The sequence below is a fragment of the Chiloscyllium plagiosum genome, unplaced genomic scaffold (genome assembly GCF_037043375.1).
Source record: "Chiloscyllium plagiosum isolate Xiang-an unplaced genomic scaffold, Cpla_swu_hap1 HiC_scaffold_5, whole genome shotgun sequence".
Classification (NCBI taxonomy): domain Eukaryota; kingdom Metazoa; phylum Chordata; class Chondrichthyes; order Orectolobiformes; family Hemiscylliidae; genus Chiloscyllium; species Chiloscyllium plagiosum.
This window is the reverse complement of record NW_028270143.1, coordinates 2,402,052-2,416,693: the sequence shown is the minus strand read 5'-3', so window position 1 is coordinate 2,416,693 and position 14,642 is coordinate 2,402,052. Positions and strand designations below refer to the sequence as shown.

The 14,642-nt window shown below is 37.8% G+C and overlaps 1 protein-coding gene across 4 annotated transcripts in view; it reads left to right on the top strand.

The window, feature by feature from the left end:
- nek10 (NIMA-related kinase 10) overlaps window positions 1-4,058 on the top strand; it is a 251,318-nt gene extending 247,260 nt beyond the window's left edge. For all 4 annotated transcript variants that reach the window (XM_087986912.1, XM_087986911.1, XM_043689493.2 and 1 more), the window contains one exon: window positions 1,868-4,058. In XM_087986912.1, coding sequence (XP_087843038.1) covers window positions 1,868-1,919 — 52 coding nt within the window. In that variant the 3' untranslated portion in view covers window positions 1,920-4,058. The remainder of the gene's footprint in view (window positions 1-1,867) is intronic.
- Window positions 4,059-14,642: the final 10,584 nt, after the last annotated feature.

Genomic DNA, 14,642 nt, shown 5'->3' with positions numbered 1-14,642 from the left:
CCACTGAAGATGTTACCTAGGGTGATGAAACGTCTGGAAATGAACCTTCAAGCTTAGCGAGCAAACCTATATCCAGAGGTCAGGGCTATTTGGTTAGGGCTAAGAAATGATAGATTTGCCATTACACTGCTGGGTGTATTCTATAGACCATCATCTAGTGGGAAAGAAATAGAGGAACAGATTTGCATGCAAGTATGAAGTGGAGAAAGTTATAATAGAGGGCTTTAAATATCATAATATAGAATAGGTAGAGTGAGTGAAGAGTTTCTGAAGTATGTTCAGGAGTACTGCATGGACTAAAAAAATGAGAAAATGGAAGTATTGGATTTTCTGATTGGTCTTAAAGTTAATATGTCACAAAGGCTGCATGAGACGTACCCAAGGATACTGAGGGAAATGAAGCTGGAAATCGCAGAGGCATGACCTTAATTTTTCAATCCTCCTTAGATAGAAAGTTGGTGCCAGAGGACCAGAGAATTAAAAATGGTGTGCTTTGTTAAAAAAAAGTGTAAGAATTATCCCAGCAATTACAAGTGCCTTAACAATAATGGATAAGTCTATGGAATGGAAAGTGCAAGTGACAGCATGGATATGAAATTGCTGAGTGACAAGAAACAAAGAATAATAGTTAATGGCTGTTCTTTTTCAGACTGGAACAAGGTAAATGTTGAAGTTCCCTAGAGTTCAGTGTTAGGGATGCTAATTTTCTTGGTCTGCAGTAATGACCAGTAGTAAAGGGCACATTTTCAAAATTAGTGAATGACACAAAATGTGAAAGTACTGTGAATTGAGAGGAGAATAGTAATAAACTTCAAGAGGAATTATCTAGGCTAATGGAATGAACGCCTCGTCTTCCGCCTTGGAACACTCCAACCCCAGGGCATCAATGTAGACTTCACCAGTTTCCTCATTCCCCTCCCCCCCCACCTTACCTCAGTTCCAACCTTCCAAAGGTACTCTTTGCTACCTGCCCCCACCACCACAACCCCCCCCCCCAATCCATCCACCTGTTGCACTCTTAGCTATCTCCCTCCCATTTACTTCTCCACCCCAGAGGCTCCCTGCCTCATTCCTGATAAAGGGCTTTTGCCCGAAATGTCGATTTTCCTGCTCCTCGGATGCTGCCTGACCTGCTGTGCTTTTCCAGCACCACTCTGATCTAAACTCTAGTTTCCAGCATCTGCAGTCCTCACTTTTGCCTCATGGAATGAGCAGACAAGTGGCAACTGAAATTTATTGCAGAAAAGTATGGACAAATGCCTTTTAGTAAGAAGGATAAAAATAGACTGTACACAAAAAGCATATAGGAGCAGAAATATCTGAGGAGGTTAATTGAATGTGACAAGATAGAAAGTGATTAATAAAGCATTTAGGTTTTATAAATAGAGGCATAGAGTACAAATGCAAGGATGGAGTGATGAAACCTGGTTTCATCAACCACAACTAGTGTATTGTGCCCAGTTGTGGGTACACACTTTGTGAAGGATATGAAGGCATCACAGAGGGTGTAGAACAGATTCATAAGAATAGCTGTTGCCAAAGATGAGAAACTTCTGCTACATGGATAGAGTTGGACTGTTCTGTTTGGAAAGAGGATATTAAAAGGAGATTTGACGGAGTTTATCAAAATTTGGACACAATTGATAATAAGAAACTGTTCTGTGGTAAAAGAGTTATGGTGGGGCGGGGGGGGGGGGGGAGGGGCGGTAAAACATGGAGTGAGATTAGATTTATTCTTCTAGAGCTAACACCATTCTGATGGTCAGTTGACCTCCTTCTGTTCTGCAACCATTTATGATTCCATGAAACATTACAGATAACAAGTCATTTTCTTCCTGCTAGATCTGTCTCAATATTTTTGTTGTAGGAATTACACTTATCCATGGACAATGAAGAACCATTTGACTGCACGGCGATAGTCTTCTTTTCAGACCTTCATGAGAAATCATCAACAGAACTGCCTGCACACAGGATTATAGGAAGGACTTATTGAATGCACATTAAACTGTGTAGTATATATGAATAAAAGGTACTATATTCACAAATACAATGCTGTGTATACCATATATATTTCCTATTGAATATTTTATTTGATACAGCAAACTGACTTGCTTCAAGGGGATTTCTGTTTTCATTGCTTAAAATGCTTAAGAATTTGATTCAGTTATTTTTGTGTAATGTGAAGTTTTTGTTTATTCAATTTAACATTGATATGCAACAAAATGTTCTGGATATGAGTTCAGACTAGCACTGCTGTCACAGCTAAATAATGCTGCTTTGTTGTCATAACCTTTTGCTTGAATTTCCTAATAGATTTAATAATCAATATAAAGAATGGATTTTTACAGTTTACCACACTGTCTTTAAGTGAAACAATCTGATAAACTGTGAGGAGCCTTCTTAAGAGATGGATTATCATCATGTTTAGTCATAGGCAACATCTATTAACTGTTAAAGTTTACTAAGCCTATTGTCGGCACAATTTTTTTTATGCTTGTATGTAAAACTATTAAAAAGATGTGTAACTGTTTAAGCAGGAAATACAGCACACGGCATGGTTTAGGTATATTCTGATGATTCAACACCACCAACCAGCTAGTCAATGTTTCCTGTTCACCCATATAATACGTATGCAAGTAATTGACTTCCTTCAATCAGACCTTCAATATTTTGAGATAATGAATTTTTGATGAAACAAGTGGTCATATTTTGTGTTTAAAAACTGTGGCAACTTCTCTTTCAATGTAGAGAACAAGACACTAGCAATTTGTTTAATGAAAAACTCCCAGCTATTTCATAAAGGAACCCCAGCGTATTGAAATATTCTCAGTGAAGATTGAAAGAATAGTTATAAGAACTCATAAGAGCAGCAAACTCTCCACAGATATGGTTAGATAATCAATGTGTAAGACCAATATTGTAATACTATATGCTTTTGTCTAATTCAATTCGCAAAGAAAAAATGGCAACTGATAATTCCATTTTAAAATGAAAAATGTTAAAACTTTTCATTTTATATTTATTTCCTACTTTATTAATAGGTTGTTCAGCTGATTTGTTTGTGTTGTTAAACTCTTGTTATATTGCTGCCTAAGAAGTATCTGCCATAGCATATACAATGAATGATTTCAATGTATGTAAGCATCAACTATTTCTTTATAAGTTATCTAAAAGTGTCAGCACATTAATTAAAATGTAAGACAATATGTTTTGGGAGAAAAGGGACTACGTCTATAATTTCTGGCTTGATGCAGTATATTACTCAATATAATGTAACTGCAAATATTGATTCAACTGTAAAACCAGCAGTGCCTCCATTCATGTGGAAATTAGCTATAGTTTCCTAAATTTATTACGACTAATGTAACTCAAATGCAATTCAAAAGTAGAACTCTTTTCAAAATACTTTCCTATTTTGTTATACTGCTAAATGGATTGAACTCACACCATAAGATGCACTAATATTGCTGACTGTTCATCAGTAATAGCTGCTCATATCTGACTTGTTTTCTTAGTACCTCATTGTGAATTAGCTGTTAGTAGTGCACAAAGCACACTTGTTAATTCCTAAACCTGTGATCTCTTTAGCACAGTCATCATTTGCAACTTTTACCAATCCTTCAAAGTCTAATGCTTGCTGGAATTTGAGTCTACATTGAAAATTGTGACTCAGGTGCATCACTTTAAGCAACAAGAAAGAACTTGATAAGTGTCATTAATAACTTTTTGATTGTCATGTAATAATAATGGCATAGTATATCACATAGATGTTTAAGAAAATACATTTTTATGTAAACATACAATTTAAATATAACTCACTTGTGCTGTGCAAATTGAGTGATTAAGTGTATTTAAAATAAGTTTCTGTTCATATTTGCAACCTGTACAATAATATGTTAAGAGGCATTTACAAAAGTTAATATGTTCTATTTTTGTTATACTTAAAAATTCTCTATATTGTACTGAATGGTTAAAAATAAAATCCATAATGAACATTTGCTGTTAGACACAATTTTTTATTTTTATTTAAGAGATGAATTAAAGCAAATAGTCAACTTCGCATGTAAACTATAAGATACGAAAATAAAATTGCTATGATTTGTATTAACCAGCACCATATTTCTCCTGTACCTGCTAGTTTTATGAAAATCGTATGTTTTATTTTGCAAATACTGCTTTATTAATTGAAGTTATTGCTATTATTAGGTGTATATATTGCATGATAACAATATGTATAATTCTCATTAACAAGTTAAGCATGATTACAACTATCAAGACCCAGGTATGGCACAGATGTCTCCATTGGGATCTTTTGCTAAATTAACTGTTTCTTCACCCAAAGACTATGTGATCCCATTAGATTGGGTGAAGCTAATACAACTTCAGTATCAACTCTTTCAGAACCATTATCTTATACAATACTCCAGTTCGTGGAAACCTGTATATTGGCCAAATTTGCAACTTAAGGAAATATTAAGCTAAAGTTTTCATGCATCATCCCTTTTTGAAGCTTAAGCTTGTGTTCTCAGTTTTAGAATTTGTGACAATCTCAAACATAGGATCAGGGTTCAGTTATCTGTTCCTTCAATGATTTGAGTCATGATTTGCATTTTCTTACAACAGGATGTTGGGTGATATACCACTCAATCTTGTATTTCACTCATCTTATTCTTGCTGACTTGCTGCTAATTTTACCAGTATACTGTACAGACAATGCTATCATAACAGACATATTTAACACAAGCCAAGAGCTGAAGTAATGACACATTCACCCCCTGGAGCTGTAAAATGGTCGAAGTGAATGGAGTCTTATTTAAACTTTAATCTGCAATTAATTTAAGCTGCAGTTTTGCTGTTTGAGTTTGGAGAAATCTGTCAGTTTAACTGCTATGTGTGATGTATAAATTAAAGCTATTTTTACTTACCAAATTATAAAAATTTTAGAAGAAAGCAGTTATTGACTTTGATATTTTTGGGCTACAGAGGTATAAAAAGAATTCAGCAAACCAGTCTTGAATTATTGAGACGTTCTGAGTTTGAATAGGGCTGAAGCTCACAATTCTTCATGGAAGCAAAACAAAAGCACATGATTGTATGTTGATGTTCCTCTTGGTAGATAGGAATTATATGTTTTTGAGGTACAGATTTCTCAATGTACCCATAGACATAACCATAGGCTGCACTATTAGCTTTAGTAATGTTGATCAATGTGGAAAAGCAGAGAAGGAGCTGTTTAAATTCTGAAAACAATGTCAGAAGCTGAATGGGCTCCATAGTTATCTCATGGCAATATTAAAATTAAAATTCACTGTTCTGGTTATTGGATAGTCAAAGATATTTTATTAATACTTGTGACAGAAATACATTTTAATATTTATCTCCAGTATGGGAATAATCCATAATGTTATTTCAAAATCACGTTGAGGTTACACTCTTGGCATTATTTTTACATAGAAACATCACAGACATATAGAATAAGAATAGGAGTGGCCTATTTGGCCCTGTCAAATTTGACCCACTGTCAATATGATCATGGCTGATCCACTTCTGGCCTTGACTCTTATTTCGTACCATTCCTCATTACAATTCCCTGACATGTCAGAAATCTATCTACTGCCTTTTTAAATACTTTTGATAATCTATCCTCCACAACTCTCTTGGATAGAGAATTCCAGAAACTCACACTGTTGTCTGGGAGAAGAAATCCCTTTGCATCTCAGTTTTAAATGAGTGTCCCCTAATCTGTAACTATGTCATCTCGTTTGCAATTCCCCCATTAGTGAAAAGACCTTCTCAAAATCTAATCTGTTCTGTTTCATCAGAATCTTGTATGTTTCAATAAGATCAACTGAGAGTGCATTATCTGCTTTGAGCACTGACCTCTTCCTAATTAATTTTGAACTCTTCCAGTGACTTAAGTTTCCTTCTCTGTCATCATGGATGGGACAACATCTCCTTCCTTAGAGAAGACAACAGTTATTTAACCACTCAGCCATGCTCCCTGCCTCCATGTGAAAGTCCCCTTTTTGGTCTCTAATCCTCAATTTACTACCTTTATACTGTGTAAATGCCTATGGAAAATGTTGGTATTCCATTTATGTAGAAAGTGAAGACTGCAGATGCTGGAGGTTAGAGTCGCGAGTGTGGTGCTGGAAAAACACAGCAGATCAGGCAGCATCTGAGGGGCAGGAAAATTGACGTTTCGGGCATAAGCCCTTCCATTTATGTTCATGAAGAGTCTTTTTCATAATCCCACTTTACTAGTCTTATTTGTTTTCTCACCTCCCTTCTGAAATTTCTATATTCAGCTTGATCCTTAATTGTACTTTACATCTATACCTGTCATCAACACACTTTTCTTTTAGATTAGATTAGATTACTTACAGTGTGGAAACAGGCCCTTCGGCCCAACAAGTCCACACCGCCCCGCCGAAGCGCAACCCACCCATACCCCCACATTTACCCCTTTACCTAACACTACGGGCAATTTTAGCATGGCCAATTCACCTGACCTGCACATCTTTGGACTGTGGGAGGAAACCGGAGCACCCGGAGGAAACCCATGCAGACACGGGGAGAACGTGCAAACTCCACACAGTCAGTCGCCTGAGGCGGGAATTGAACCCGGGTCTCTGGCGCTATGAGGCAGCAGTGCTAACCACTGTGCCACCGTGCCGCCCACTTATCTTAATCTCTATCTGTGCTTTCATTTAGGATGTTGTGCATATATTTATCCTGCTTTTTCCTTTTGACAGAGTATACTTCAGCTGTTTATTCTTTGAAGGTAGCCCGTTGTTCAGTTACAGTAATTCCCAAAACATTTGACTTCACTTTATTTATCCCAACTTCCCCTCATTGAACTTAGTTGTCTCTTGGTTAACTATTCTTACTCTGCACTATCCTTTGCCCTTTTCCATCATTATCCTAAACCTTATGATACGATGGTCACTGTCCCTGAAATGCTTCATCACTGACAATTTCCCAAGAACTCGTTTGAAAGTAGCCACTTTATGTTTTGACTGGACACATACTGCGGAATAAAATTCTCCTGAACACAATTTAGGAATATTTGTAACAAAACAGAAATTGCTGGAAAATCTCAGCAGATCTGGCAGGATCTGTGGAAAGATATCAGAGTTAACATTTCGGGTTCAGTGATCCTTCTTCATGATGTTTGTCCCTTGCTGCTCTTCACACGACTGCTAGCCCAGTCTCTAATTGGGTAATTAAAGTCTCCATTTTAATTACTCTATGATGTTTCCACTTCTCTATAAATTTCTTGCAAAGTTGTTTCTTAAAATCTTTCTCACCAGGTGGTGATGTAAAGACCACACTGCGCACTCAGCAATGTAATCGCGCCTTTTTTGTTCCTTATTTCTAGCCAAATTGATTCTGTCGTTGAATTCTCTGGGATATCTTCATGCTGCAACACTCAAAATCCTTTCCTCAACTATAACAGTCAATAATCCTTTCTTTTCCTCTGCTATCTTTTTAGCAATCCTCATATCCAGAAATATTTAACACCTTGCCCTTCCCTTCCTTCAGCGAAGTCTTTTATGGCTGCAACATCAAAGTTCTACATGGCACTCCCTATCTATACTCACTAATATTATTGACTATATTCCCTGTGATTGTATTCAATAAGTTAAACTCAGATTTAGACTCCATTTCTTTCCTCCTTTCTGCATCTCCACTCATTAAATTATTATTCTCTATTGTTCTCTGACACTCCCAGCATTTTCTGCATCCTGGAATTACACACTAATATACTCTTCAAGTTCCCAGACCTCTGCTGAGTTAGTTTAAAGCACCTCCCCTCCACCCTCACTCTAACAACATTGCAAACATCTGCAAAGAACACAGTCCCAGTTTTGTGCAGACACAACCTCTTCGGTTTGTGCAGATACCATCTCTCCAGAGGCAGTTCTGATATCCCAAGAATCCAAAGCTCTCCCTCCTGCACCATCTTTCCGGTACACATTCATCTGCCTTATCCTGCTATTTCTGTACTCATTCACAAGTGGGACTGGATAGGTCTGAAAATTACTGCCTTAGAGGTCCTGATTGTTAATTTTTTTAGCAACCACCTTAAATTGTGTTTGCAGGACCACATCTTCCTTCCTGTCCATGTCATTGGTACCAAAATAGACAATGACCTCAGGTAGTTCAGCAGCACACCGCCCCCCCCCAAACCCCCGTAGGAAGTCCTACAGCTGCCCTGTGACCTGTATGACCCCATCACCAGGTAGATAATCACTATCCTGAAGTTATATTGACAGCTATACAGATTCTTATCCATTCCCCTAAATCTGGAAAACCCTGTCATTACTGCTGTGCAGTGCTTCTTCCTTCACTGCTGTAGAACTGGGTCAGATTTAATGCCACAGGCTTGGCTTCTGCTGCACTCATCCTGACCTTCAACAGTACCCAGAATGGAAAGCTGGCTAGTGTGTGGGACCTCAGGAAACTCCTACACTACTTTTCCTAGTTCTTTTCAACTGCTTAGCAATTATACCTTTACTACCTCCATGCTGCTATTCTGCAATGCAACCACTTTCCTGAACATGCATTTCATTTAGTTGCCCAAAGTGTTTCTAGGTATTGTTCAAGTTCTGAAACACATAGGTCAAGCTTATACCACCAGTGTCACTTCCTACTGCAAAAGTGCTTATAGGACTGTGTTCAGCTTTCAGGACCATTCAAAATGCTCGCTTTTAAAAAAAAATTAGATATGTAGCAGCCTCTCATTTCTTAAAAAGTGGAAGTGATAGAATGCTCATTATCCTTTAGTTTAGATTTCTAACCTTTAGCTTAGGTTTTAGTCCTTTAGTTTTGGTCGTAGCTGTAACCCCACCTCTGAATTCAAATAGATTGATTAATTAGTTAGGAAAAATGATTTTCCACAACTGTCACCTCTTTAGCCTTTAGCTCCCAGATGTCCTGGCCAGCTTTACAGTCCACTTGCAGCTACCATAATATGGTTTGTGGTTTCCTGTATATGTCAGTCCACCTGGCTATAATACAGTTAGTTAGATTCTTATGAAATGGATATCTTGAAGTTTATTTATAAGCTTCACTATTTACAAGGCTACAATATGACAGACACTCACAGTCTGTGGCTTATTCTTACTGATGTTGCTGTAGATTACACACAAATAACTGACTATAGTGACTCTATTACATAGAGAGAGTGATTGAAGATGCAGTGGGTACCTTTATACTGGAGTGTCACACATAATAATGTCCTGAAATCATCTTAAAGGGGCACACCTATCTGGTCTGGATTCTATGCCATTATAAAACAGATGTTAGGGAGGACCTCATGAATGTCTGCTCCATCGGTGACCCTAATATTAAAGTATAATGAATAATTGTATAAATGATTTCTGAGTATGGACATTTGGAAGGATAACAACCTCCTATGTTCTCCGATGACAGAAAATAATTCTGCAATCACTAAAGATTAAGCAAACAAGCTTTTGCTAACAGAAGAGATTGTCATTTCTATTCAGTATTTTTCAAATGATTTGAAAAGCCTCAAGGATCCATTTTAAGTCAGCTTCCAAATTAATCTCATTTAACGATGACATGCACAATTACATGAATTAATTTGGTCATTAAAGATCATAGTTTATTGGATGTGTCTAATGTTTTACTGGGGTAATTGCAGGAGTTTAATGGTGAGTGTTAAATACAACATTTAATGGACAGAATTCCAAGCTGTACATGATTGTGCTGAATGACCTTGACAATTTTAGCATTATGCCTCTAGTTCGAGAAAGTACTTTAATTCATTTCAACACTGTACTCGTAATAAAAGAACACCTCTTTTAAAAAATATTCAATTTTCACATGTTCTTTAGTTGAATTTAAAAATAACTCTTTGCGTGAAAAATATTACCTATTGCTTCAATTGATGTTATTCAGCTCACAACCTCTCAATTTCCCATCAGCGATCTATATTTAACAAGCACAAATTTGTAATCAAGAAGGTGTCAGGACAACCAAATGAACTGATAAGTCCTAGTTTCAGTTGCATTTATTTTGTTTTCCTCCAAGCTCAGAATAAATATTCAGGGATAAATTTATTATAACCTACATTTTATTGTGGAAATGTGAACAGTGCAAGTTTTACAATGCTGCCAAAGCTTCTTTATAACATCAAACAGCTTAATTGGCTTCAATACTAAAAATTCAAGGCAAGTTATAGTAATTGATGAATTTAGAATTGGTTTGCTCACATGCAGAATCTGGAGCTATAAATAGCTGTTTGGTTAGGGAGTTCCAGAAAACAGTTCAATCATGATGGAAAGCAACAGCAGAGTTATATATAGTGTATCATGTTCAGTTTTAGTCACTGTACTTACAAAAGCTGTATTCCTGGACAATTGCATATACCTGTCCTTTAAGTCAAGATCAGAATGCAATATTATGCATTCAAAATAGTTAGTACCTGTATACCAATTATTTCAACTGGAAGCTGTAACTGGGCTAAATATTTATCCTAAATCAAAATAATTAAGGGCCCACCAATTTGTGTCAATCCTCAATTCACCAACTGTTTGCTCGGGTCACCTTCAAAAAGATAGAAGTGACCCTTCAACAACAGCAAGTTATAGAAATTGAAACAAAGAAAATAGGAGCAAGAGTGGGCTATTCAGCCCTTCGAGCCTGTTCCACTATTCAATAGGACCATAGCTGACCATTCAATTCAATAATCAAGATCAGAGTGGTGCTGGAAAAGCACAGCAGGTCAGGCAGCATCCGAGGAGCAGGAAAATTGACGTTTAGGCAAAAGTCCTTCATCAGGAACGAGGCCTCATTCCTGATGAAGGGCTTTTGCTCGAAACATCGATTTTGCTGCTCCTCAGATGCTGCCTGACCTGCTGTGCTTTTCCAGCACCACTCTGATCTTGACTCTGATCTCAAGCATCTGCAGTCCTCACTTTTGCCATCCAATTAAATACCCTGTTCCCACCTTCCCCCCAAACCATTTGATCCCTTTAGCCCTAAGAACTGTATCCATCTCTTTCTTGAAAATATTCAAAGTTTTGGCCTCAACTGCTTTATGTGGCAGCGAATTTCATAGGCTGTCCACTCTCTGGGTGAAGAAATTTCTCTTTAATTCTGGAGTCCCCAGTCTCAGGAATATCCTTCCTGCATTTACCTTGCTTAGTCCTGTTAGAATCGTATAGGTTTCTGTGAGATTCCCCCTCATTCTTCTAAACTGTAGTGAATGTAGTCTTAACCAATCTAGGCTCTTATCATACATCAGTCCTGCCATCCCAGAAATTTGTCTGGTAAACCTTTGTTCTATTTCCTCCCATAGCCAGAACACCCTTCCTCAGATATAGAGACCAAAACTGCACACAATACTCCGGTGTGGTCTCACCAAGCCACTGTACAATTACAGCAAGATATCCCTGCCCCTGTATGCAAATCCTCTCACTATGAAGACCAACATGGCATTTACCTTCTTCACTGCCTTCTGTACCTGCATGCTTACTTTCAGTGACTGGTGTACGAGGACACCCAGGTCTTGTTGCATCTCCCTCTTTCCCATTTATTACTATTCAGATAATTTTCTGCCTTCCTGTTTTTCTTCCAGAGTTGATCATCGACATGGTTTTATTGCAGCACCAATGGCTAATGATGGTCTGTTAAGACAAGCGTCAAAGAAATCGCTTGAAAGTGTGGTACACTTATTAATGCATTTGATATGTACTTCAGCCCCAAAAGAAATGTAGTCACAGAACAGGTAAGATTTTGTTTGCAACCCAAGAGTTTTGCAGAATAATCAACATCTTACAGATAGTAGTTCCAGGAATAGAACTTTGAAGGATTAAATAATTAGAGACAGTACAGTGGTCATTGTGAGGGATGAAAAGTTATCAGATATCATTTTAATCCATTGAGATTTAATGCTGCAACATGTAATCCTATAGAGGCAGAATTCAGAGTTTCGAATCAGTCAGTACTGTGATGAAACATCAGGGATTCTTCTGACATGCTCAGATATTTAGACCCCAAGATGGCAATGTCAACCTTCCAACAGCCTGCCAGAATGCCGAAAGGCTGGGATTCAACATTATTGGTCATTTTTGGTTGTACAAAGCATGGCTCCAGACAGAATCAAAAGTGCACAAGACCATAAGAAATAGGAACAGGAGTTAGCCTTTCAATCCCTTGCCCCTATTCCATCATTCAATGGAATCATGGCTAATCCAACACTCTTCACATGCCCTTTCCCCATAACCCTTGATTTCCCTACTGGTCAAGAATTTATCTCAGCCTTAAATATACACGAGGACGCTACTCCACAGCTCTCTGTGGTAAGGAATTCCAAAGACTCATAATCCTCTTGAGTGAAAAAAAACCCTCATCTCAGCCTTAAATTGGCACCAATTTATTCTGAGACTATCCCCTCTGGTCCGAGACTCTCCCATGAGTGGAAACATCTTCTCAGTATTTAACCCATCGAGCCCCTTAAGAATCCTCTTTGTTTCAATGAGATCACCTCTCATTCTTTTAAACTCTAATGAGTAGAGTAGTTTAACTTTTGCTCATAAGACAATCCCAATATATCCACCATTTTCCATCATGGAATTTGAACCTTGGTCCCCAGAACATTACCTGAATCTTTGGATTAACAGCCCAGTGATAATGCCACTAGACCATTGCTTCCCCTTATGCCAAATTCTATCATGTTATGACTGCTACAACTAGGGGATCATTACTTGGAGGCCATTTATTAACCTGCCTCATTACCCATTACCAGATCTAGGTTAACCTGCTCCCTGGTTGGCTCCATGGCATATTGCTCCGGGAAACTATAACTAATGCACACTGTGAATTAGTTATTCTAGCTATCCCTTTCAATTTGATTAATCCAATCAACATGAAGAATCAAGTCACCCACAATTATTGCTCTATTGCAACAGAAGTCCAGCATTAGGAACTGAATGTTATAAATTCAAAACGTTGGGACACTTCCTGAAATATAAATTAAAAGCTCTTTGGTCCACTCGGAACAAAAGACAAAAGCCTGCTGAAGGAACACTTCCAGAGAAATGAAAATCATATAAAAAGGAAAATGGTCATGAAGTCAAAGATACAGAGCAAATGGTGAAGACAACATTCCCAGGTGAAGTCAAAAAGGTCAAAACAGATTCTGGACCATCACCTGAAGGTACAAGACTTCAAAATAGAATTTAAATTCAAAACACGAACAGCTTGGCACTCGTGTTTTGGCACTCAGGTTGCCATGGTTGAAGTCAGTAAACATAAAATCCTATGGTCCAGGAGGTACAAGTCTTCAGATATATGAGCAATTCACCACAAAGCACAGTCGCAGAGAACAAAATGTTAGTGCAACTCACTGAGGAATCAGAATACATCATTTATTAAACATGTTTTTATCTAGGTCTGTTAGAGAAAGTAAATGCAACATTTCAGAGTGGAGATAGGAGAGCATTTTAGCAAGAAATTCTAAAGCTATTCAAAGGTTTTATGTAAATTCAAGCAGGTATATCACATTACTCTTCAAAAAGATGCTGATCTGAACAGCTTTGATACTTCCAGTAAAATTCCTCATCCCTTAATGGGACAGGTGAAGTCCCAGACAGTATGATTGAAATTAGGATCATTTTGCCAATGAACAGATGCCATGCTGCTCAAGGCAAGTAATTGTTCACAAGACAAATGGAGAACTAAGATTTTGTGTAGTTCTGTCTCAGTTAAACAAAGAACTAAGAAAGGAAATTTATTTTATTTCATCTGATGGCAATCAATTGGCAAAATTAGCATCAAGTCTGATCTTTGCAATATGGAATGCTAACAATGGATTATGGCAGGCAGATACCCTTACAACAAGAGTCAAAATGACTGACTACATTTATTACACCATTTGAGTAGTTTTGCTCTAATCATCTATTATTTGGGATAACCACTTTTTCTTTCTCCATACATTTCTGGTTCTGATCAGAACCGCAATCTCTGGCTGCTCTTGTAGTGCTCTTGACCTCATTCTTGATGCCGTTTTGAAGTTTAGAAATGTTGCGACTAATTTTCAACCACAAATCAGTCTATAGGAAGTCAGACATTTTCCATGATTAGGAGCTCGTCTGCTGGTATACTCTAGTGGTAAATTGAACAGAAAACTTATTGATTCAACTTGAACAATTTGACACATCAGCTTAGATTTTACCTGCGGAGTCCCTGTTGCAGCACACACCAAAGGAATTGCCCAGGGATTAGAAATCCTGCTGGATAGGTCCCCTACACCTGGAACCTTCCAAAACTCTCCTTTTAAATCAAAGAATTCCAAGATTTTGGTGAAGCTAAGTAAATACCTAGTTGGGAAAAGGTAGACTATTTAATACATGAGTAACTATTCAACCAACCCTAAACTTATGTCACGCACCTCAGACCACTTACATCACCTCCCCCCATGACCCAAAACCTGACCAGACATGCTCAGCTGCTGCCTTCCTCTTTCCCACCTACTGGACCTGACACCCCTTCTCCCACCACTTGACATATTTTCCCAATTTCCCTGCTCCACACCCGACACTAACCTTGCCCACTGCTAAACTAACCCAACCCACTACAAGTTTCTGAAATGGCACTTTACCAAATTGGCA